General features: G+C 37.2%; 6 protein-coding genes across 15 annotated transcripts; 5 read left to right on the forward strand and 1 right to left on the reverse strand.

Annotated features, from left to right (window-relative positions):
* The first annotated feature begins 1,813 nt into the window (after nucleotides 1–1,813).
* Nucleotides 1,814–3,775, forward strand: LOC125219271 (type IV inositol polyphosphate 5-phosphatase 9-like). Of its 5 annotated transcripts, none has more exons than XM_048121202.1 (7): nucleotides 1,814–1,959; nucleotides 2,034–2,141; nucleotides 2,224–2,563; nucleotides 2,793–2,977; nucleotides 3,045–3,153; nucleotides 3,209–3,381; nucleotides 3,469–3,775. In XM_048121202.1, exons 1-7 carry the CDS (start codon nucleotides 1,886–1,888, stop codon nucleotides 3,605–3,607), a joined length of 1,128 nt encoding a protein of 375 aa, XP_047977159.1. In that variant the 5' UTR covers nucleotides 1,814–1,885; the 3' UTR covers nucleotides 3,608–3,775. The 5 variants fall into 5 exon arrangements, with proteins under 5 accessions (XP_047977159.1, XP_047977177.1, XP_047977168.1 ...); XM_048121220.1 differs by having other exon boundaries at nucleotides 3,230–3,381; XM_048121211.1 differs by having other exon boundaries at nucleotides 3,048–3,153.
* A 442-nt stretch (nucleotides 3,776–4,217) lies between these two features.
* On the forward strand, nucleotides 4,218–7,843 carry LOC125202557 (cyclin-dependent kinase D-3-like). Of its 4 annotated transcripts, none has more exons than XM_048100974.1 (8): nucleotides 4,218–4,560; nucleotides 4,917–5,215; nucleotides 5,286–5,394; nucleotides 5,563–5,688; nucleotides 5,817–6,052; nucleotides 6,121–6,435; nucleotides 7,165–7,231; nucleotides 7,334–7,468. In XM_048100974.1, exons 1-7 carry the CDS (start codon nucleotides 4,450–4,452, stop codon nucleotides 7,178–7,180), a joined length of 1,212 nt encoding a protein of 403 aa, XP_047956931.1. In that variant the 5' UTR covers nucleotides 4,218–4,449; the 3' UTR covers nucleotides 7,181–7,231; nucleotides 7,334–7,468. The 4 variants fall into 4 exon arrangements, with proteins under 4 accessions (XP_047956931.1, XP_047956933.1, XP_047956932.1 ...); XM_048100976.1 differs by having other exon boundaries at nucleotides 7,153–7,259; nucleotides 7,334–7,442; XM_048100975.1 differs by having other exon boundaries at nucleotides 7,165–7,259; nucleotides 7,334–7,442.
* Nucleotides 7,844–10,542: 2,699 nt separating this feature from the next.
* Nucleotides 10,543–12,207, forward strand: LOC125193351 (alpha-1,3-arabinosyltransferase XAT3-like). The gene is made up of 3 exons (XM_048091128.1): nucleotides 10,543–10,681; nucleotides 10,770–10,865; nucleotides 10,949–12,207. The coding sequence occupies exons 1-3, from the start codon at nucleotides 10,543–10,545 to the stop codon at nucleotides 12,205–12,207; spliced, it is 1,494 nt and encodes a 497-aa protein (XP_047947085.1).
* Nucleotides 12,208–14,710: 2,503 nt separating this feature from the next.
* On the forward strand, nucleotides 14,711–15,928 carry LOC125222031. Of its 2 annotated transcripts, none has more exons than XM_048124425.1 (2): nucleotides 14,711–14,880; nucleotides 15,298–15,928. In XM_048124425.1, the coding sequence occupies exons 1-2, from the start codon at nucleotides 14,719–14,721 to the stop codon at nucleotides 15,832–15,834; spliced, it is 699 nt and encodes a 232-aa protein (XP_047980382.1). In that variant the 5' UTR covers nucleotides 14,711–14,718; the 3' UTR covers nucleotides 15,835–15,928. The 2 variants fall into 2 exon arrangements, with proteins under 2 accessions (XP_047980382.1, XP_047980390.1); XM_048124433.1 differs by having other exon boundaries at nucleotides 14,711–14,862.
* A 106-nt stretch (nucleotides 15,929–16,034) lies between these two features.
* LOC125222023 (guanine nucleotide-binding protein subunit beta-like protein) lies at nucleotides 16,035–18,080 on the reverse strand. The gene is made up of 2 exons (XM_048124411.1): nucleotides 17,127–18,080; nucleotides 16,035–16,297 (listed from the first exon to the last, which is right to left on the reverse strand). The coding sequence occupies exons 1-2, from the start codon at nucleotides 18,012–18,014 to the stop codon at nucleotides 16,193–16,195; spliced, it is 993 nt and encodes a 330-aa protein (XP_047980368.1). The 5' UTR covers nucleotides 18,015–18,080; the 3' UTR covers nucleotides 16,035–16,192.
* A 3,417-nt stretch (nucleotides 18,081–21,497) lies between these two features.
* Nucleotides 21,498–25,060, forward strand: LOC125202412 (exonuclease 1). 2 transcript variants are annotated; one of them, XM_048100803.1, is made up of 12 exons: nucleotides 21,498–21,684; nucleotides 21,777–21,813; nucleotides 21,918–22,092; nucleotides 22,180–22,258; nucleotides 22,786–22,830; nucleotides 23,073–23,222; nucleotides 23,314–23,428; nucleotides 23,523–23,623; nucleotides 23,835–23,932; nucleotides 24,024–24,116; nucleotides 24,232–24,452; nucleotides 24,571–25,060. In XM_048100803.1, exons 1-12 carry the CDS (start codon nucleotides 21,607–21,609, stop codon nucleotides 25,020–25,022), a joined length of 1,644 nt encoding a protein of 547 aa, XP_047956760.1. In that variant the 5' UTR covers nucleotides 21,498–21,606; the 3' UTR covers nucleotides 25,023–25,060. The 2 variants fall into 2 exon arrangements, with proteins under 2 accessions (XP_047956760.1, XP_047956762.1); XM_048100805.1 differs by lacking the exon at nucleotides 22,786–22,830.
* The last annotated feature ends 75 nt before the right edge of the window (nucleotides 25,061–25,135 follow it).

Below are 25,135 nucleotides of genomic sequence, written 5' to 3' on the forward strand. Positions count from 1 at the left end.
AGACAAGAAATGACTATTCTAATGAAATGACAAATCTTGCAAAAATTACTGTACCAATAAAAAAAAGAGTAGTGCTAAATGGCCACATTATGGCCAGCCATAAACTTAAAATATTAATAAAAAATTGTACATTTATTGCTGATTCACTTTAATTTATTTCATCTAGAAAGAAGCAATTTATTTTGGACTATATTATCTAATTTATAGGTTATTTATTACTAAGAGATTAATTCAATTTTTACAACAAAAATATTGTTAAAGATATTTTTAATACAACTAAACTAAAGACGTTAATTTGTGTTCTTAATAAAATGATCTTTTGTAGTGTATGAATTATTATAGTTTGTGAATATCACCATTTTATATTTATAAGTCAAACTAATTATCGATAATTTAATTTACTATCACTCATGTTAATTAGGATATCAATTTGAGTAGTATGTAATATTTTTATTAAGTTATATAATATGATGATATGAAATTTCCTCAAAGAGAGAGTTTTTATTTTTAAGAGACGACGAATTAAAAAGGAATGTTTTTTTTGGGGGGACTGAGGGAGTACTTTAAATCAACGATAGTTTTATTCAAATAGTTTAATCAACAGTAATAATACTACTATTATTACATCTAATACACTAATTATCATGTACATTATGTAATAAGAAATTTTAGTTGATCTTATCTTTTATGGAGAATTTATATTAATCACAGATTTATTCAAATAATGGAGTGTTTAAACAATTCACAAAATATTAAATAGTACTAATATATGCGTATGTATATACATATCACTAGTATACAAATAAATATATTGATTTCGAAGCTATTTTAATATATATTTCAATGATTAATAACAAATATTTATTGTTATAAATAAATTCAATCAATATAAAACTATATTAATCAAAAAAAACTGAGTTGAAAACAAAAGAAATATAAATAACAGATTGTAGAATTTGAAATTTACTACTGCAGTTAAATAAAAGGGTAATAGTGGAAATATTGTTTGAGCATTAAATAAAGTAATTAAATGAATTCAATTCATAGTCTTTATATTTACTAAAATGCCATTTTATGGTCAGCCACATTATGGCCACATAGCATTTCCCTAAAAAAAATAGAATGAAATGAAATGGTAGTAGAGAAATGGTCAGTTCATTCTTAATCCTGTTATACTCCCTCCGTCTCATTCAAGATGTTCACATTTCCTTTTTAGTTTGTCTCATTTAAGATGTCTACTTTCTATATTTGGAATTAAATCTCTCTCTCTCTCTTTATTAAAATATTCAATCACTTTTTTCACTCTATTTTATAACAACTAACTATTCCACCTAAAACTCCACGCCACTCAAGTAAGCTCGACATAAGGTGTTTGATATGGCAGAATGTATAAGGAAAGGAATATAATGAAGGTTGAATGAAATGAAGATAGACTATTTCCATGGATTAAGGAAGAAATGACTATACATAATCTAGTAGGAATGGCGAAAGAGTCATACCAAACAAATAAACGAAATAAAGGTAGAATCAGCGATGCATTCCCATCTTCATTCCATCATACCAAACGAAATAGCTCCAAGACTCTAATCTAGGCTATTGAGATCTTTGAATGCAAGTTAGTCCTTCTTCCAAGTTGAGGTTGTCTAATTTTCTTCTACATCACTTTCACTAATAGTAGTTTATCTTCTTTTGCTATAACAACATTAACTTATCCTTTCTACAGGAGCCCACTGACAAAAAAAAAAGCATCTTCCAACAGCCCAAATAGATCCCTTTCCATCTCTATAAAGAATACTTCTTCACAACACAAAAACCCCATCACAGAAGTAGGAGAATGCAGCTTGTCTCTACTTAAAAAAACACAGCTTACCCGTCTTTGAACACCATGGTCGCAGAGGCAAGTAAAATCCTCACAAAAAGAGTGATAGATGATCATACTTGTATTCAACAATCATTCAAGTAGGTTCAACTTCTACATGCTCAAGGCTACCTATAACCATTATGTTAGTTCTAACTGTCTCATCTTTGAAAAGACTCTTTGTAGGCTCATGGAATGTAGGAGGCATCCCACCTCCACACAACTTCAACCTTGACCACTTTCTCCACACTCAAGACTCCATGGCAGATATATATGTGTTGGGGTAATCTTCAACTTTCATCAACATGTGAAGGAAATTACATAGACTATGGTTTATTTTTTTAAAAACAAATAACTCATGGCAGGTTTCAAGAAATTGTACCTCTCAATGCTGGAAACATATTGGCAGCAGAACACAGTAACATTTCTATCAAGTGGAACTCTCTAATCAAAGCTGCCCTCAACAAGAGAACACCAACAGAAGATGCATTCCACAAGACAGAAGCAGGAGAGTCGCAGAGGGTTTATCCATTAACAACACAGAGCTCCATCAAGCCCGGTGCCATGGATTATAAATGCATAATAAGTAAACAAATGGTGGGAATATACATCACCATATGGGCAAGAACTGAGATAAGCCAATATATCAGCTATCCGAGTGCCTCGTGTGTCGGATGTGGTATCTTGGGACGCCTCGGAAACAAGGTAGAATTTTCATGAAATCTTTTAAAATGAGAACTTATCAGTTAGCAACACAAAATATATCAGTTGTTCCAACTGATATGTTTGCACTGGAAACTGATATGATTTGTGCCACCAAGTGATATGTTTTGTACTTCCAACAGATAAGTTCTTAAGTTCTCATTTTAAGATAGTTCTCAACTGAACCATTCGTTGGTATAATATAACTAAGTGAAGCTATATGATATGACAGGGTTCAGTCTCCATCAGATTTTGTTTGCATGAAACAAGCTTCTGCTTTGTATGTAGCCATTTGGCTTCAGGTGGTAAAGAAGGCGACGAGAGGCACCGGAACGCAGATGCAGCAAATATATTATCGCGCACCCTATTCCCGCCCGAGCCCCTCCAGCATTTGCCCAGAAAAATTCTAGACCATGAGTATGTACATCAGATTAACTCCATACAAATTAGAAAACATTACTTAACGTCGATCCTCGATTCACAGCAGGGTGATTTGGTTAGGGGACTTAAACTACCGGATTCAACTGCCTGAGGAAACAACAAGATCACTGGTGAAGAACAAAGATTGGAACCTGTTGTTACAAAGTGATCAGGTAAAGAAAAATAAAACCACAGTGGATTGATTGTGTGCTTATCCTAATAATTCAGTTGTGCAAAAATGAAATAAAGCTGAGAGCTGAGATGAGCAAAGGGCATGTCTTTGAGGAATGGAATGAGGGAATAATTGAGTTTGCACCCACATATAAATATGAGCAGAACACAGATGAGTATTACGGATCCGGTCACAAAGGGAAGGTGAAGAGGATGAGAGCTCCGGCATGGTGAGTGTCGTTTCGTTTCGTTTAGCCCTTTAAATTTTCTACTCAGCTAAGTGTTTGCAAGATGTGATAGAGGGAGAAGTTTTGCAGGTGTGATAGAATAATTTGGTTTGGGAAAGGGCTGAAGCAGATCCAATACAACAGAGTTGAATCAAGATTGTCTGATCATAGACCTGTTTATGGAAGGTTTATTGCATATGTAGAAGTGCCTACACTTCCAGGAATATAAGTGTGTCTGAATGACTAATTCCTATGTTTTGTAGCCACCTAGATTGTACTATAAATTATGATGTAAAAAGTAGAGAGAATCATCTACAAACAAACTTCTGATTTGTTGAAAGTTCAAGTTGAGCTTTTCCAGAAATGATAAATGAAAGAGTACAAAGTTGTCAATTAACTGTTTTTCACAATCAATTCGAAATCTTAATGTTATCCTTCGGTTCCATTAACAGGCGAGACGCTTCTTTTAAATACTTATGTAATTGTTTTAGGAAAATAATTTAATAGTCAAAAGTAGAGAGAGTAATGTATGAATATTACTCGATTCAATCAAGTTGATTATCTAATTTTATGTTACACGCCCTTTGTCCGTGATTAAGAATCTAATTTTCCTTTTTGTCTGTCTCATCAATAAATTTTTTATTTCACTTTTATCATTTCAAAAAGTGGGATGTTTGTTTTATTATCTTTTTCTACATAATATTTTTTTTAAAATTTTGTCAAATAGTCGAAACTCCTAATCGCGGACGGAACTAATCCGAGACTCTAATCTCCAAGCTAGGGAATAGTTGAATGATGGTGCTACCGAAATTGAGAATCATCATCAAACCTTATTTGTTTTGGCAAAGTGCAAGAACCCAATTAAAGAAGTTGAGAGTTGAAGCACAGACCCACACCCACACGCCTACACACAGTCACACACTACGCTCCCTCCCCAGTCGCATTTGCATTTGCATATATACTCACACGATTTGCAGCTCAGCTCCATCGCATGATGAGAACTCGCATCATTCTGATACATCGAAAACCCCACGAATTTGACTAGCAAGTTCCTCAATCTCCAAGACAAAAATGGGGGACATGGATCAGCTGTTGCCGAAGAAAGTAGCCGATCGCTATCTTAAGCGCGAAGTCCTTGGTGAAGGTACATACGGTGTCGTTTACAAAGCCATCGATACTCAGGTACCATCCCTACTCAAGTTCTATCCTGCCTATTTCGAAATTTCTTTTAATCCGTCAGCTATTTGATATTCTAGGGTTTGGGGGGAATTGAGTAATCAGGCAGCTTTTATCCTATTCCTAATTTTGTGTATGTTTAATTTGCTGGTGTGAGGATAGCATCTATTGATGTTTCTGAATTTGGGGGAAGGAGATGAATATTTCAATTATTTAGGGGTTTTGGGGCTGGAGGTTTCATACCGGTATGCAATATCATTTTGTGGCAATTTCCTGTGATGATGGAGATTTTTAACTCAAATTCTGCAATTAGCATAGTTTGGAGTTGACTGCTGTAACTTTGGTTGCAATTAACTGTGCAGACTGGGCAAGTAGTTGCTATCAAGAAAATTCGATTGGGGAAGCAGAAGGAAGGTGTCAATTTCACAGCTTTGAGGGAAATTAAGTTGCTCAAAGAGCTTAAGGATCCTAATATCATCGAGTTGATTGATGCATTCCCGCACAAGGGGAACTTGAACCTTGTGTTTGAGTTCATGGAGACAGATCTTGAAGCTGTTATTCGTGATAGAAACATTGTTCTCTCCCCAGCTGACATCAAGTCTTACATCCAGATGACACTGAAGGGGCTTTCTTTTGTCCATAAAAAATGGGTCCTGCACAGGTTAGTTTTTTTTAAAGCTACTCAAGTTCAAGTTTTTGCTCGTTTGGGTTTCTTATATCAGTTTGAACAGGGACATGAAACCGAACAACCTGCTAATTGGACCTGGTGGGCAACTTAAACTTGCAGATTTTGGGTTAGCTCGTATATTTGGGAGCCCTGATCGAAAGTTCACACATCAGGTATTATGTTTCTGGTAATCTAACCTCGATTACATAATACATATAAACTTGCCACGTGCAATAATTATTTTGAAGCGTATCGTATGTCTTACTCCGACCTTTGGGTTAATTGTCTATACACGGTTTTATGGAAAAATTGTAGTATTGAACTTTAAACTATCATGTTAGGTTTTTGCTAGATGGTACAGAGCTCCTGAGCTTCTGTTTGGTGCCAAACAATATGGTCCAGGGGTGGATGTATGGGCTGCTGCATGTATATTTGCTGAGCTGCTTTTACGTCGACCTTTTCTGCAGGTGAAATTCAATATTCTTATATCATCTTCTCATTCGTTTTTACTAATCAAGAAATTCTGGAAGGCAGAGTAACTTCGGTAGTCTTCATTTGTGGTTGAGTTATGGGCCTCAAACTAGATTTTCTGCAGGGAAACAGTGATATTGATCAACTGGGAAAGATCTTTGCGGCTTTTGGGACGCCAAAGCCATCACAATGGTCTGATATGGTCTATCTTCCAGATTATGTGGAATATCAGCATGTGCCTGGTCAACCACTTCGTACGCTGTTTCCCATGGCTAGTGATGATTGTTTGGACCTTTTAGGGAAGATGTTCATGTATGATCCTAAAGCAAGAATCTCAGCACAACAGGCTCTGGAGCATAGGTACTCTTATACAACTCTATTAAAGTTAATTGAAAAACATTGAAATTTATCTTTTGCTTTTCTTCTAGGTATTTTTCTTCCATACCTCCACCTACAGAACCTGCTTTACTTCCAAGACCTCCGCCGAAGAAGGAACCCATCAATCCAAATGTTTTGGAACTTAATCCTCTGGAGGGACCAACAGTATTGTCTCCTCCCAGAAAACAAAGAAGAGTCATGCCTCATCGTGAGGGCTTTGATGCAAATGCTCACAATGTGATCAAGATGGATGACCATGGCAATGAGACCAGGCAAGCAGCTGGGGAGAGAAGTGAGCAAGCTCCAATGTCTTTGGATTTTTCAGTTTTTGGCATGAGGCCACCAAATAGACCAACTATTAACAGGTAGGCTCTTTATGTACACTTGATGATTATAATGTAGGTTCCTTGAATTTTAAGTTGCTTATTTGTATGTTTACGATTAAGGAGCAGCTGAGGGAGATATGCTCAAAAGTCATACCCACTGTTTGTTTGAAACTATAAATTGGGAAATGTAGTGAAACTAGGGATCTCCAGACATGGCACTAAATCATCATAAATATGCATTTGAGGATTATGTAGTCATAGTTTCTGGATTCGCTCATGCCCTTGGCCACTTTGCTATGTGCGACCGACTTCATGCTTATCTGGAGAACCAGGGATTCCATGGAACTTGACCTGGATTGTGAGGAGAGCATAATAGGGCTTTACTTTTATGTTAGTTAAGGACTGGCCTTTTATTTTTCATTTTCTATTGGGCCCTCTTCTATGAAGACAAATATTCCATCTCCCTTATAAGTGTGCTCACACTTTTTGGTACAAGTTTTAGTAAATATAGCTAAGCGTGTGAAAAAGGACCGACAGTTGTCGTATGTTAAGTCAGAGCTTGGTACTATCTGTTAACTCATTCTAAATGTCCCTTTCGTATGTGAAAACAAGCCTGTACCATGGTTTAATTGAAACATTTTGCTTTCTAAATGAAAAGTTCAACTCCGGCCTGGATAAATGAGTTTATTGCATCCTCTTCTGGTTAAAATTTGGTTTGAGAAGAGAGGAGATTGGGATCTGATCTGTTTTTGTTAGTATTTCATGAAGAGACAGGGAGGGTTGATATTCTGGTGGTCCCTCTGCAGAGAAGTGCAGTTGGTCGCAGATTATCGGAGTAAGGGTGTAAAATGGAATAGGAATTAGTTGAGGCCCAAGAACTGATTAGTCATCAACTGTTCTCTCATGTAATGTTTGGAACTGACATCTTTCCTTTCAGTGCTGACAGATCACATCTAAAGAAGAAACTCGATCTTCAATTTGAACTACCCGAAGAAGAAGAAGAAGAATAACATATAGACAAGCACGCATGTATCATCTGATTTCACCACCATGTATAAAGCTTCCTACCCGAGGTTTGTACCACCCCCCTCCATGATGATATTGTCATTGCATCTTTTAGTTCATCGGCGTTCTTATATATTTCCCGTCAAATCAGCATTTCCATCATAGGCCTGGGAATGGATTATGTCCGAGGAGTAGCCATGGCTGATTGGAGTTAACAATGACTGTGTAGCTCTGTACTCCTTAACCAATTATATCATACGTAAGACAGATCATAGTGACAGTATTTTTGCTTTTTCTTTCCTTCTCTCAGTTAATTGATGGTTGGCCTAAGTTCAACATACAAATGATCTATCTATTCTTGTATTTGTGAGGGATTTGGATGTTTTGCGGCAATTTGCATCTATTCTTTTAAAAGAAAATGGGATATGATGTTCCAGATCAACTCTTCTATATTCATGTACTAATAGTAAAAATGATAATATTACATGTATCTAAATTTATACTATGATCCATGGTTTTTGGTATGGTGGTCTCTCAGCCCTTTTTATATTTGAAAGTAGAAAATATAATATCCCCTCCACCATCACCTAAAAGTTAGTTATCCAGTCTTGATGGTGGAATTAAAAATTTTATGATATGCCTCAAACAAAAGTGGGGTTTAATTGTTGATAAGGTGACATTGTTAAATGTACTAGAATTTCACATTGGTATAGGGATACAAAATAACAAAAGTGGGGTTTAATAATCATGGTTTAATGTAATTTCATATATATACAGTTCAGGTTCAAGATATACAGAATGGGATGTACTAGTATAACAACTAATTTTAAAGTTACAACGTACATCCAACCACGTGCTGCACATGTGGCACGAAAAATGCAATATTGTATACAGAAAAATGCAATACACATTTGTAGAAGCTATAAATGAATTTCGGCGGATTGCATTTTTGTTATATGCAGATTGCATTTTTTATCATTGAGTTTTGCATTTTTGATATTGACTGTTTAATTTGCATTTTATATATAGATGAATTGCATTTTTATATGTGAAAATGCAAAACTTAACAATAAAAAATGCAATTTATGTGAAAATGCAAAACTCAACACTATAAAATGCAATTTACATACAACTAAAATGCAATCTGCGAAAATGCATATACAACTAGATTGCATTTTTGTGTTTAAAATATTGCATGTTTTGTGCCACATGGCAGCACCAGATTGGATGTACGTTGTGACTCTAAATAAGGGGCACCCTAGTGCTCCCCTATACAGAATAATTGTAAAGTTCATATATAGAATAATTTTAATGTAGAATATATATTAACAGTGGGAAAGCCACCTAAATTGTAAACTAATGTGGAGATTCTGGGTGCTAATTATAACTTTAAAAAATAATTACATATGGACAAAAATATCATTTACAATACGATTTTGAACTTTTTATGCGATTTGGAATGCAACTCATTGCCTACTGTTAAACAGTTAGCATCAGACTTCTCTACCACACTAATTAAGTTGATTCGATTTATATAATCTTAATTAACATCATTTAAAAAATCGGAATGGTAAATCATCAAGTTTAAAAAATTCACAATCATTCCATATTTTTTATTTTGGTGAAATATACGTTGATGTCAACCGAAATATCTGCGTGAATAAAACAATAAAATTTTGACCAAACTTCACAATATATTTGGTAATTTGCCATTATATTACTCCACTACTATTTATCTAGCTATCTAGCTACAACTTTCTTACACATTCATAAATACAGATTACAATGTCAATGTGACATTGAGAATTGACCTCAAAAAAAATCACTCACTGAAAGCATCATTTCTAATCAACTTAATTACTACTTCCGATTAACAACCATGCCACCTAAACATAATCAAAGGAATATTATTTTTAAAATGGCATTAGCAGATTTGAGAATCCTCCCTAAACTCACATATTAATAAAATGTAAATTATAAATATCATCCCTAAATAATTAACTTTAAATAGACAAAATCATGGTTATATATTACTACACTATCTACTCGAAAATACTTTTTATTACCATGAATCACGTTTAATTTATCTTCTTATATTCGAAAACTGCAAATGCACTTATAGATATATCAATATAGACGCTGGACAACTAGACAACTGAATGAGCAATAGTAAATTTAACTTTATTCTTTAAAAAAAGAGTTTGGTGGATGATAAATGCAATAGGATGACAACAACATTGCATATACATACACCTACACAATGTGTAAAGAGACAGAGAGAGAATCTTTATAAGTCGAATCTGAGATACAATGCAACTATATCCTACAAATCAATTATTAATATGGGGATCACGAAAAGAGTAAGTAAGTTGTACGTATATAATCATATACAATTAAGAATTTAGTGGTATGATTACAATTAAGAATTTAGTGGTTAGGATATAGTATTACTCCCTCCATTCTCAAAAAATATGCACTTTGAGTTCGGCACCGTTTTTAATACAAAATTGATAAAGTAAGAGAGATGTAGAGAGAAAAAGTAAATTAAGTTTGTTAGTGGAGAATGAGTCTCACCTCATTAGAGATAAAATAGTTCTGAAAATAGAAAGTGTATATTCTTGTAAGACGGACTAAAAAGGAAACAGTGTATATTCTTGTGGGACTGAGTGAGTGTTACATCTTGTTAAAAGAAAAAAAAATTAGAAAAGTGATTTATTATTGATTGGTTGGACATAGAGATGCCTAATGTTTGCAGTTCGGACAGTTAACTGCGAAACCATAACTGCGAAAAACTATAAAACTGGGCCGGAACCGCAAAAAACTGCCGGTTCGGAACTATGAAAAATGGCCAAAAAAACATCGATTTAAAATCAAAACCGAAACCGGCAATTTTAGAACCGGAAGTAACCGCGAAACACCCTCACGGGTTCCGGTTCCCAATTTTCAAAAACCATAACTGTCGGTTTTAGAACCGTGAGCATCTCTAGTTGGACGCAACAAGCTAACAATAGGTCCGAATCACTCAATTTTCATTCCTATATAAACACACACACACATACAATACATATATACACTACTCCGTATATAGAACTAAAACTCTCCATGAAACACGAAGATATTTTTAGCAGAGAGCAAGTAACGATGAACGATCCCATTTTCGCCGCGAGCTTCAGCCGCTACGATCGCCGTCGCTTTGGATGCTTCGCTCTCACTATCTCTCTCATCGTCGCGCTTACCGTTTTCTCCACTTTCAAGCCTACTTTGCATCCATTAACACGCAGTTTGCACCCTCTCTTTCCCTCTCTCTGTTGATTTTTTTATCCTAGGGAGAGGAAGTACTGAAAAACTTGTGTTTGTGTGTTTCTCAGCTGGCGATACTTTCAGTTTGCATCTATCGATCAGTGCTGTGGAAAACATTCTCATGGATGATTCGATTATCAATAATACTATCACTGCTGAAACAGGTAGTGTTAATTTCTTAATTATGTTGTTGCAGAATTTGATATGATTGTGAAAAGTTTAAAGCAATGCACCTTGTGTTTTTCAGAAATTGATCACAGCATGCTTGTGATCAACAATGCCGAGCCGTTGAATGTTGCGATGAATAAGGCAGAGACGAAATCAGCAGCTCAAATCGATCGAAAATGGAGGAATTACGCGGATCTGGAGCCATTATGCAGAGCTCTGAAACCAGGTGCGAATTACTGCGAGATTGAAGGAGACGTCAGAATCGATCCAAATTCATCGACGATTTTCGTCGTCAAGCCGATTTTGGAGACTAGCGCGGCTTCTAATTGGATAATCGAGCCTTATCCAAGAAGAGGAACCGGATCCGTGAAGAAATGGACGGTGAAATTAGCGGCGGAAGACGCCGTCCCCAAATGCGATCAATTTCATTCTCTCCCCGCACTGCTCTTCTCAATCGGCGGATTCACCGGAAATCACTTCCACGATTTCGCCGATCTGTTAGTTCCGCTCTTCACCACCTCATTCCGTTTCAAAAGAGACGTGCAATTTCTCGCCACCGACTACAAGCCGTGGTGGCCGGCGAAATTCCGCCCCCTCATCCGCCGCCTCAGCGGCGGAGAAATCCTCGACATCGACCGCGAAAAAACCACACACTGCTACAGTCGACTAATCGCCGGTCTCAAATTCCACAGCGAGCTAGTGGTGGATTCCGATTCCGATTCCGATTCCGATTCCGCCTCCGGCGCAACCATGCCTCAACTCCGGCGACTCCTCCGGCAAACATACTCCCTCGCCAGAGAGAAAACGATCGCCAATCGCCGCCGCAGGCCTCGCCTGATGCTCATTTCAAGGAAAAAAACTCGAATACTGACGAACGAGGAGCAGATCTCGCGCGCGGCGAGGAAGCTAGGGTTCGAGGTGGTCTCCGGCGAGGGCGCGGCGGAGAATCTGACGGAATTCGCGCAGCTGGTGAATTCCTGCGACGCGATGGCGGGGGTGCACGGAGCGGGGCTGACGAACATGGTGTTCCTGCCGGAGAAGGCGGTGGTGGTGCAGATAGTGCCGCTGGGCGCCATTGATGCGTTAGCGAAGCTCGATTTCGGGAAGCCGGCGGCGGGGATGAGGCTGAGGTATCTGGATTATAAGATTGGGGTGACGGAGAGCTCGCTGATTCGGCGATATCCGGGCGATCATGCGGTGATTAGAGATCCGATGTCGATACACCGGCAGGGATGGGGAAAGCTGAGGGAGGTTTATTTGGATAATCAGAACGTCACCATTGATGTACGGAGGTTTCGAGCTACTTTGGCTAAGGCGATTAAGCTTTTGCGTCGTTGATTTTATTTCTTAAAATCATTCTTTGTATATGTATTTTGGAATAATTTAATTTTGATTTACGGTTCAAATTTGATTCACTTTTTAAATTTGTTGTGATAAATTTTTTAAGTTACACTCAGAATGTCACATGCATGCAAAATGAATGCTTCTCGCAACGTATTTGATATCATTGTTTAGAATTATGGGTTGAGAAACATGTTTTTATGGGTGATCCTGCATTCCTACTCCTTATTACACAAGACCAAATTACTTAATGCGGATTATATAATAAAAAAAGTTCGTATTCAAATGATTGATTTTTTTAGGTAGAAAACTTTTTCATTAGCTGACGTAGATTCTCTCTTTTATTTGCAAATGAGGAAATTAAAAGGTAATCTTGTGAATTCATGCGTGCTGATGTGTATTTTGTTTTATTCATTTTTAAAAAATGATATGGTACATATATTATTTTAGTACCATTTTATTTTCGTGTTTGACGCACTTTTAGTATTGTTCATTTCAATTTATATATTTAATTTGATTTTAATACATTAAAAAATGTTATTAAAATTTCTAATTATACAAAATTCATAAAAATCAAAGCTTGATTTATTCATTTTTAGCTGATGGAATAAAGTAAAAATTATTGGAATTTGATAAAAGAAATTATTCAACTTAGTTGGAATTTTTCAAAATAAATACGAATCAACTTAGTTAGGCAGATAGAGTATTTTGTATTTTGTATTTTTTTTAGTTATATTAATTGAGTCAAATACTATATATAAGTTTACCATTAATAGTTGACGGTCAATAAATGGCAAAAAATGGACCAAATTTATATATTTGCTCGGTTCCCCTATAAATAAATAAAAAACCTATTCTTTTCGGTTTGTCCCCTAAAAATAGAAACTTTGCTTTGTGGGGTAAAAAAAATTTCTCTCTAATAAGGTGGGACCCATTATTTACTAACTAGCTTTTTTCCCAATCTCTCTTTACTTTACCAATTTTACATTAAAACACGTGTCGTTACGAAGGGAGTATTAGGGACATAGAGATATCAAACATAATGTTCCGGACTAAATTCGTAAAATAGTCATATGTCTAATTAATTACCAATTTTGAATCTTAGTGTTAAGTGAATATTTCACGGTTAACACTTAACATTACAATTCAGATTATGAAATTAAAAAAATATTATACTCTCTTGTCCCAAGGAAGATGACCCCTTCCTTGGACGGCACGGAATTTTATGCAGTTATATTTTGTGTGTTAAGAGGAGAGAGTACAGTAAGAAATAGGGAATAATGTAGAGATAAAGGTGTTTCCATTTTTAGTAATGTGTCATCTTGATTGAGACAAGCCAAAAAGAAAAGCGGGTCATCTTCAATGAGACAGAGGGAGTACATGTTTGACCAACTTCATAAGATTGATTCTTTCACTTTTTTATAAATTTAATAGATATAAAGATTGATTCTTTCACTGTTTTATAAATTTATAGATATAATTCTTTCTAACTATTAAGACTTACTCCATTTAGATATGCTTCACTATCATATTTGTTAATTATCAGATTAAATTTAGAACATGCAAGCTAAAAAGCAAATAATTATGGCGTCGCCCGGACATCATGATACCATGATTATTGAATTTATTAACATGATATTTTCAAGGGCAATTATTTCAAAATATTTATGGAGACTTGCTTTAACTCAAAATGTATCTCGAGTCATTGCCCTCTAAAAATATGGTAGTACCAGATTACTCTTAATAATTAATCAGCGAACAGGCCCACTCTGTGAAGAGGCCTTTTATAGGATTGGGTATGGACGGCCCATACAAAATTGAACATTCTGGTTCAGACTTTGCCCAAGGCCCAATATATGAAAGTCGAAATAGAAAATAAAATACTATTTATGTGTGAAAATGGAAATTTTCAAATGCGGCACAATTTCGTCAACAGATTCAATTATTTTTTGCATTAGTTATAATATTGATTCAACATTAAAACTCAAAAATTGGCTCACAAAACTGAATGAATTGCTCGACTTTAAGAAATACTACTTGGGAAATATAGATACAAAATTTATAGTACTATACTAATGTAATGGCATGTATTACAAAATATTTGGCGGAGTATAATCTTAAACTCACTTAAATCATAAGCTATTTGATGTTTTTGTTATCTTTTTCTCAATTAATTTTATTTATAATTCAATATTAAATTGTTTGAATAATAAAGTAATTTTCAAACTTCATTTAATTAACTTAATTTTATTGAAACAGAATTATAACATAATAAAAAAATCTATGATAAAAAGGCAGAATTATAAAATGTGAATTCCACAGAATAGTGTATTTAAAATTTGAAATAAATTAAGATTTTCGAATTTGAATTTTTGGACACATAAATAACGGGTTTTTCTTTTGCTATATTCTAAATTCTAATGATGCCCCACCTCAACTGTAGCCAACTTAATTGGTATATTTAAGAAATGGTTCCCACTTCCCATGACCTGACAAAGCAAATAAGAAATGGAGGAGAAGCAGCTTGATTCTGTGCTGGTGCCCTTAGGGTTGGCTCTATTTCTGGGCTATCATCTTTGGCTTCTCTTCACCATCATCCGCAGCCCTACAAGAACTGTCATCGGCATCAATTCTCAGACCCGCCATAAATGGGTCTTCTGCTTGATGGCTGTTACTTTTCTTCCTCTTTATTCCCTTTAATTTCCCAAAACAAAAAACAATCATTTTGATTTTTCTTAAAGGTTGATGATATGCAACTATATATTCTCTGCTGTGTATGAATTCATAAGCATATGGAGGTTTTTTAGAGTTTGGGAAAGTTGGGGAGGAGGGACTAATTAGGAATTACTATATAAAGTGAAAGTCACATGTTTAAGCATTCCAGTTTGTTGTGTTGTGATGGTGTATTAGTTTGGTAATTTACAAAGAATTTTAAAACTAGTGTAGTACAAAATAAGAATTTGGTGAATGATTAGAAATTTAGATGCTAATAACCATAATTTTATGCTTGCAAGCTACGATAACAGACAGCATCTAGCGTTTGATCATTCTTAATCTCTTACCATCTTATGTTTGATAAATTGATAGGATCCACTCAAAAATGGTGTATTGGCCGTTCAAACGATACGGAACAACATAATGGCGTCGACGCTCTTGGCAACCACGGCCATCACCCTGAGCTCGCTGATAAGTGTATACGTCAGCAACAAGTCGAGCTCACCCTCATCCAAACTGATCTACGGGAACAAGTCCCCCGTCATGTCCTCTGTCAAGTTCTTCGCCATCTTGCTCTGCTTCCTCATGGCATTCCTCTGCAACGTGCAGTCCATAAGGTACTACGCGCACGTCAGCTTCCTTGCCACCGTGCCCACGTCCCAGGGCAGAAGGGACGCGATTGAGTACGTGGCGAGGAACTTGAACAGGGGGAGCTTCTTCTGGTCGCTGGGGCTGAGGGCTTTCTACTTGTCGTTCCCTCTCTTCCTCTGGGTGTTCGGGCCAATACCAATGTTCGTTTGCTGCTTCATTATGTCATTCGTTCTCTATTTCTTGGACACTACCACTACCTTCACTAGAGATCTGCACTCTCATTCTATCAAGCAGGAAGCCATTGCTGAAGATCTGTAGCCTGTACTTGTTCATGTGGCACATGAACCTTTTTCTTTCTAGACTGGTGTATAAATGCAGAATTTAATAAAACTATTAGAGGTACTTTTTTTCATTTTAAGCTGTTAATGCTCATTTTCATTGAAGCAGTCTGTTGAAAATGACAAAATGTGATAAAAATACTTTACTCAATGAAGAAATGCAATATAATGAAACTCATGTGAATCCTTCAGAGCACATATTATAAAAACTCAAACATGAGTAGACACAGAAAAAAATCCAGACATAATTATGTGTATATGAAGCTAGAATTGGCAAAATCCCAAATGATCAAAAAACATAGTCAAAATATTTCCACACAATTATGAGTATCTCATTCCTAGTATCGGCCGCCGATACCCCAAACTCGGATGACGCCATCGGTGTAACCACTGAAAAGGGTGCTTCCATCAGCTTTCCAGCCAAGACTGGTGCAGTATATGACCTACAGCAAACGATTACAAATGAGCTTAATTTACAGTCAAAACCATAAATTCATACATTTAATTGACACAACATTTCATGTGGCACATTAAAGTTTAAACTACTACACAAATTCAAGCCAAATTGCCTGTCAACTCTTATACATTGATTCAAAATAAAGAGCTTCAAAAAAGTTCCAACTCTTTTCCTGAATGAAACTATAATCATTTGAAAAGTATACACAATAAGCTTGTGGAACATAGTACAAAGGCTTGGCCATAAACTAAGACACTCTTAACAGAATGTATGGTGGATTTGAGGAGGACAAATGAGAACAGAGTGACTTCGGTTGCATGAATACTTGATGGTGTTTGAGTACATAAATGGTTACACCCTTCCCATTACCCTCGAATTCCAATAGAACAATAAATTCATATGTTAGACGAGACAAATTCTATGATGTAAAAAAGATTGTTACTAATCTCAGCACAAAAATAGGGACATGATTAAATGATCAGGCAGACAAAATTTAACACAACTCAAAAATATGATAAACAAGGGATTATACCCTTCATATAAAATTTGCCATCTGTATTAGAACTGAAACTGCTCAAAATTCCATTGTGAGGTTCTAAAATACTCTACTAGCCAAATATTAACAACATGATAATCAGAAGAAGTACAATCTTAATTATCAAAAAAATATCTAAAATTATCAAAAAAACATGTTAATCTTTGATTATCTAGCCAAATCTCATAAAGGCAGGCAAAGATATATAGATGACAAAAAGCATGAACAAAACACATGACAAAATTCATAATGAACAAAGAAATAAAAACTGAAAATTGACCTTATTTTTGCATGATTGCCCAGCATCATCTCTGGCCAGTTCACTCTCATGCTTCAAATCCACCTTCAGGTCCGCAACAACACTCTTGCTCTCCAAATCCCAAATTTTGATACCGGACTCGGTGGCAGCGCACAGCCAATACCTATTAGGGCTAAATGTGAGAGCATTAACAATCGAGCCAGCCTCCAACGAGTAGAGCATCTTCCCCTCCGACAGATCCCAAAGCAAAATCACACCATCCTTCCCCCCGCTCGCGCACAGAGATCCATCCGGCGACACCACCACTGTGTTAACATAACCAGTGTGTCCAGTCAGCGTGGCGCGGAGCTTGCAATTGGTCAAATTCCAGACCTTGACAGACTTATCCCACGAGCCCGAGACGACGGTGGGCTGGCTGTTGTCGGGGGAGAATCGGACGCAGGAGACCCAATCGGAGTGGGATTCGCCCTCCTGGATGGTGTACTTGCACTCCCCGAGCGTGTTCCAGAGCTTGATCGTGCGGTCGCGCGAGGCGGAGACGATCTGGCGGTTGTCGGCGGAGAAGGCGACGGAGAGGACGTCCTTGGCGTGGCCAACGAAGCGGCGGGCGGTTTCGCCGGTCTGGAGGTCCCAGAGGCGGAGCTCGGCGTCCCAGGAGGCGGAGAGGGCGAATTGGCCGTCGGAGGAGAGGACGACGTCCTGGACGAAGTGAGAGTGGCCGGTGAAGCGGCGGGTGGCGACGCCGAAGGAGGAGTCGTCCTTGGTGAGGGTCCAGAGGATTAGGGATTTGTCGCGGGAGGAGGTGACGATGGTGTCGGAGTTGTCGATTGGGGCGGCGATGGCCGTCACCCAGTCGGTGTGGCCGCGCATTGTGCCGCGGAGGACGAGCTGTTCCTGCCCCGTTGCCATGGCTGCTTCTGCTGCTGCTAGGGTTTGGCGAAGGGTTTTGAGAGGGAGTAGAAGAGGCAGCCGATGCCAATGGCCGCCGAATTTATATCATGGGGGAAAAAAATTAGGGTTTTCAAAATTGGTGAAGAATAAAAATGTTAAATTGGAAATAGACCCCCCTAAATCCCAAGTTTCCCTTACAAAACCAAATAAATTTTATTAAATTTAATATACACCCCCTAGATCCTAAATACAGTATTGGTTTCTCGTGTATGAATTTTAAAAATATAAGTAAAAGTGTATGAAAAAGAGTTGGTGTAACTTATGTGTTTCATTTTGAGCAAAAATAGTTAAAATAAAATTAACTTTCATAAAGTGGAATTCTAATTTTACCACTCTTTTTCATTTACATGTCAATGTTACATTTTACCACTCTTTTTGGTTGCTATACCAAATTATTTCATGCAAATTGTGATGGTCCCAGTTTCAATTTGCAAGGAGATCGAACGTTTAGTGAGAAGATTTATTTGGGGAGGGTCAGATGAGCAGAGAAATATCCCACTGGTGGGATGGAAATCAGTGTGTCAACTGATCACATCGAGGGGGCTTGGCTTGAGAAGATTAAAGTGGAACAATGAAGCCTTCGATAAAGCTTGGTTTTAATCTAGTTGCTAAAGAGAATGAGTTATGGGAAAGAATCTTGCGCGAAAAGTATAAAGTAGGAGTGGGCTGCCCATCTTCCATCTCGCGGTCCGGCAGCTCTTTTATTTGGAGGTCGCTTATGAAGGTATGGGATAAAATATACGATAGTGCTTGTTGGTCGTTAGGGGGCGGCAAGAAAACAAAGTTTTGGCTGGATATTTGGTGTCCACAGTTAGGACCGCTTATTCAATATAAAATTGACAACTCGGCAATAGATTTTGAATGCTTAGCCTGTGAAATGGTGGATGGTCATGGTGAGTGGAAGTGGGGCGCGTTCAGACATTTCATCTCGTCGGAAGCAGCTGTCGTAATTGCCGGTATTAGACCTCCATATGAGGAAGCTGGGGCTGATTTATGTATTTGGAGATGGGAGAAGAATGGCAAGCTATCAGTGGCCAGTGCATACGAATCTGTATGTAAGCACTCCTGGGACAATATGGATAAGAAATGGCCATTGGCGTGGAATTATAAAGGGCCGCAACGCATAAGACACTTCTTATGGTTGATTTTACAAAAACGGCTAATGACTAATGTGGAGAGGTGTCGACGACATTGCGCAACTGATGTTGCTTGCATCGCTTGTGGAGATGCCCAAGAGAACCTAAATCACATTCTTAGAGGGTGCCCAAATGCGATTAAAGTGTGGGAATCTATCGTCCCTCAAGGTAAATTAAATCAATTTCTTACAATGAATTTGGATAATTGGTTGATGGATAATTTGAAATGGTATGAGATTGATGGTGAGATATGCTGGAGCACTATTTGTAGTATGATTTGTTGGAGGTTATGGAAAAATAGAAATCAGCTAGTGTTCCAAGGAGATCTTGTGTCATCGTACGCTACAATGGCACAATGTAGAGCTTGGGCGAGATCGGTCCATAGTAATGAACTTAAGCTAACCAAATCGATAAATAAGGTGTTGAAGCAGGTACAATGGCATGCTCCCCCCGATGGGTGGTGCAAATTAAACTGTGATGGGGCTGTGAAATACGATTCTTAACATGCAGCGTCAGGAGGGGTATTGCGTGATTCAACTAGAGAGTGGGTGTTGGGCTACACAAGGCACTTGGGAAGATGCTCGGCATGACAAAGGGGGCTTAGGAATATACTTGTGGAAAGTGATAATATGACAGTTGTTCACGTACTTAATGACACGAAATCGAATTTAAGTGCTTTATCACTTGCTAGAAGTATAAAAGGTATCTTGCAAAGAGCGTGGAATGTGAAGATTGCTCATGTGTTTAGGGAAAGTAATCAAGTTGCAGACTTTATGGCAAATTTGGGTGTGAACATGCAGCCTGGGCTAGTGGTGTTTGACGAGGCACCGAGTGAGACGATAAACTTGTTGCTGAATGACCGGATGGGGACTACCCACGGTCGTATGTGCCCAATGTAGGGGCGGTGTTTGAGCTTTAGGGCGACGCCCTCTTCTTGTTATTAAAAAAAATGATCATATGCGGGTGTTTCACCAATTTTTTTTTAAAAATTTAGTCAAATTATGGTTAATCTTACCATTTTAAAATTTATAGTTTTATTAACGTACGGTTAAACAAATATGGTCACCTACGTGCAATATGTTATTACACGTTTTGTGCCAAATGATATGAATTTTTTTTATAAACGACATCCTCGTTTAACTAATTATCACGGTTTTTTACTCTCTTATGCTGTACAACTTCACCAAAAATTCTCCTTATATAAATAAGCATTTATCCTCACACTTCCCATAACATATGAAATCATCTCCATTCAATCATATCCTCCCAATTCTTGAACATCTTAACCCAAGAAAATCAGATATTATTATGAATCTAGACAATTGCAAGTCGATCACTAATCCCAATCCAAATTTGATCACAAATTGAATTATTGCATACTAAATGGCATCCATCCAAACACAATATATTTTGAATTTCTTACTTTTTTTCATTTACACAGTCCAATATCAGTCGATCTGGACTCAGTCGATCTGGACTCTCTGAGATCCATCATGGTGATAAAGAGACACACTAAGATGATGCAACGACAATGAAATCAAAGATTTGGATCAATTTTCAGAGGTTGCCGAAAATAGATTTGATGAGTGAGGTACAAATGATGGATACGTATCACAAAACATTGTCCAAATATAAGTCGAGGATGACCAAGACCCAACGACAAAAGCACTGTCCACCAATTTGGGCTCAAAATAAGATTCATGTGATTTGTAATTTTTCATTTGCAATTATGGACTAGTTATTCTTCCTTTTAAATAGTATGTAATTTTCTATTAGAGTTATGGTATTTCAAAACTCTAGTAGTGTATTTTACTCCCACCGTCCACCAATACAGGACCCCAAGCACGAGCTTTAAGAAATATAGTAGAAAGTAAGTGGAAAATGTTATTGGAAGCTGAGTCCTACTTTTATATAGTATATATAAGTTTTAAAATTATTAAAATGTGAAACCCATTACAAAAAGTAATAAAAAAACAAATAAAACGTTTATTGATGGACGAACGAAAATGATAAAAAATAGAACACTAATCGGTGGACAAGGATTCAAAAGTAAGTGAATAATATAGATTTGGACAACTTTTTTACTTATTGTGAGTATTTGTGGCAAGAAGATATGAAAAATTGTTCTGACACAACTGAACGCGGGTATTATACAACCCGCCAAATTTTAAATTTTTTTCGCGGTTTGCATTATTTGATATTGCCTCACCCGCGTGACAGACCAATAGGAATCAACATATCCTACCACGTGGTTAAATGTGATTGGTCTTCTAACTTAAAACGTCACAGACCTATTGCGTGTGAACACAAAATCCCTCTTTTCTCAACACTCAACATTTCCCCGATCCATTCTTCAGCAGATAAGCTGATTCAACAAATTCATTTCATACAAATAAATCCCGCTAAAGCGAGAAATGGGCATAAACAACCTCCTGAAATTCATGAAGCCCTATGTTGAATCCGTCCACATCAAGAAATATGCTGGGAAACGGGTAATGTCTCGCTTCATCTCAATCCATTTATCGATAGTTTTGCGTTTTGATAAAATTATCACTCTTTTTTTGACTTTTGGCTTATGATTTAGGTGGGCATTGATGCATATTCGTGGCTTCACAAAGGAGGTAGCTTTGCAATTTCTACATTATTTTCAATTAATGTGCTTAATCATTTTCATTTAAGGGTTTGGATGGAGTACATTAGTGATGAGGTTTTGGGGATTTTGTAGCGTATTCATGTAGTATGGAGGTATGCCTGGACATGGAAGGGGATAAGAAAAACCGGTTCTTGCAGTATTTTATGCATCGGATAAGCATGCTTCGACACTACAAGATTACTCCGGTGGTTGTTTTCGATGGTGGCAGCACCCCTTGTAAGGCCGCCACTGAAGATGGGAGGCATAGGCATGTCTAATGTATCTGCTCATGATTCTGCCATTTTCTTTACTTAAACTCAACTTGAATTTATCTCGTTTGAATTCGTCGATTCAGGAAGAGAAAGGCTAATCGAGATCTGGCTATGGAGAAGTTGAAGGAGGGTGATACGGATGCAGCTTCCGAGCTTTTCCAGGTACTAAAATCACTTGTGGGGGGAGGGATACTTTAGATGCAATGCATTTTTTTCACATTCTTCTTGGATGAGTGGTGTTGGTGAGCAAATTATGGTTCTTGCAATGCTGTCTACATCTGAACTAATTGAGGTGGTTAAATCTTTAGAAATGTTAGATCATGCAGCTTGTGGTAAGTTCAGAAAGTTGGATTTATTGTTAGTGTTTGTGGATTTCTAGCTTGATGGAGACATAATAATCTCTCATTTTTGGGTTCTTGATGTGGATACTTTAATCAAACAGCATATAATGCTGAGCTTTGAATGTAGTCATTGAAACATAATTTTGATTTCTGGGATATACGGCTAATATTTCACAGGAAAACTTTAGCGCCACATTTTTCGTCTCTGTATAATATAACATTCATCAGTTTACATATGACTTGTACAACTTTTTTTTGCCTACATGAGGTGGAAGCTTACTTTTTATATTAAATTATACTAGTAGCAAATTAAAGGATCCTTTCTCAAATCACTTAATTCATATGCAGAAAGCTGTGAGCATAACCCCTCAGATGGCACACCAACTGATCCAGGTACCGCTTTCATATGCAGAGAGCTTCCATTTTTTTACCAAAATGTGGAAATAAACAGGCATTTTAAAATATCTAGGACGCAACAGCCAAAATACTGCACTCTGATTAATGAATAGTTTTAAAATTTCTTTGTTTCTCTGTTTCTTTTTTAACCTCTGTGGCTAGCAGAAAGGTTTTTCAAAGTTATCTATGCAAACAAGACCTTTACTTACTAGTTACTACCAAAAATTGTTAATTTTCAGATTTTAAGATCAGAGAATGTTGAATTTGTTGTAGCTCCATATGAGGCAGATGCTCAACTGGCATATCTTGCGAGTCTTGAAACTGAAAAAGGTGGCATTGTAGCAATCATTTCAGAGGACAGTGATTTGCTGGCTTACAATTGCCCAGCTGTAAGTTACTTGCTGATATCAGAAACAAATTGTTGATTTCTGAGGTCTGTTGTTATTTTGTGATCTCACGCTTTTTCCATGGAACGGGCAGGTCGTATTTAAGATGGACCGATATGGCAAGGGTGAAGAGATAATCCTAAAAAATGCTCTTAATGTTGCTGGTCGTAAACCATCCTTCATGAATTTCGACCGAGAATTGTTCACAGGTATTTCAGACTTCGCAGAATTGTGCTTGCCTTTTGCTTTTTGCATCCATTCAATACTAAATATAGTTCCGTTTTTTCCCCCAAAATTTTTCAGGTATGTGTATATTGGCTGGTTGTGATTTCCTTCCATCCGTGCCTGGGATAGGAATTGTCAAAGCTTACAACTTGGTTGCCAAGTATCGAAATTTAGACCGTGTAAGTAAAATCTCACTCGAACAGTTCATGATCTCCAAACCATATCAAATTTTACAAATTGTAGCACTGGTGAATTCTGTACCTATGTTAGTAGATTCAACAGCAGAGAGTTGGCTCTGTTTGTGGCATATAGCTAAATTAATTTTAATCATATTATATGAAAACTCAAAGAAATGATGATGAAACTGATGAATGCTTGAAATTTTTGCAGGTTCTGTCAGTGTTGAAGCTTGAAAAGGGAAAAGTAGTGCCTGAAGATTATCCCACAGCTTTCAGACAAGCGTTGGCCGTCTTCCAACATGCACGAGTGTATGATACAGAACACATCTCACCACATTCTTTTCTGCTGAGCTGTCTGATAGCATATAACTCATGCATCTTTGTATACCATTCTTGACAGTTATGATGCAGCTTCAAAGAAACTCAAACCTCTCAATCCTCTGACGCCTGAGCTGTTGCAGGGTGAGAATGGGGACCTCGATTTCTTGGGGCCGTATCCTTTTATCTTTCGATTCTTTGTGCCAGAATAATGAGCCTTTGCATTTTCTCAAAGTTGAGTTAGTTATGCAGCAGTCTGGTTATTATTCTCTTTCCTTCACTCGAGATAGAGACTTGTCCCCTTCCATAGCAGTTGCGATTGCAGAAGGTAACCTGGACCCTTGTACAATGGAGGCGTTTAACCACTTTCCTCAATCCGGATATAAGCACAGTCTCAGTTTCACAGATTCTGCAAGCCAACTCTCGACTCAAGAAGAAGCTACTGGCTCGATGCAAGAAGGATGTTTCACTGTAGTTTCGTGCCACAAAACTGTCAAAAAGAGAATTAGAGGTCAGTAGTTCTCACCTTTTAAGCATTCAACTCTGCATTCTGGTTTTATTGAAGAAATGGTGTTCCGGTCTTGAATATTTCAAGCTCCATGTTGCTGATTGCTTCATCGACCTTATAGGTGATATGCCACTTGATGGAATGAAAAGTTCATCAGAAGGGAAGCAAATGACAGTTATCAGTGAGGAAGTACTGAACGAAAGTGAAACATCAGCCCTCAAAAAGCTCGGTTTCCCTTCCAGAAACGAAGCGTTCGCACAAAAAGAACCAGCGCCGCTTAGATCCACTCTAAACATCCCATCCAACAACCCCTTCAAGAAACAGAAAAGAGACGATGAAGTGCAGCTGAATGAGGCCATGTCTACTGTAGAACAAGCTTCTGAAGTGACTGAGGTTGAGAAGCCAGAAATTTTTTCTGCAACTCAGAAATCAGAAGAAAGCATAGATTCTAAACTAATCAAGCCAAAAGCCAAAAGAATAGCTGAAAAGCTATCAAAACAAAGTAATCCCAAACATGTAATATCATCTAAAGTAGGAGTATGTAGCATACTCAATTTCTTCTCTCGAGTGTAATATCTTATCCTTGGTTAATTTAATAGGATTTTTTTCTATACATTTTTCATTCTTTAAAAAGTAGCAAATCACTTGATTCCTACCAAAAGGGTCATATCATCTTAATTGTGTAT

Source organism: Salvia hispanica, chromosome 1 (genome assembly GCF_023119035.1).
Source record: "Salvia hispanica cultivar TCC Black 2014 chromosome 1, UniMelb_Shisp_WGS_1.0, whole genome shotgun sequence".
NCBI classification, from domain to species: Eukaryota; Viridiplantae; Streptophyta; class Magnoliopsida; order Lamiales; family Lamiaceae; genus Salvia; species Salvia hispanica.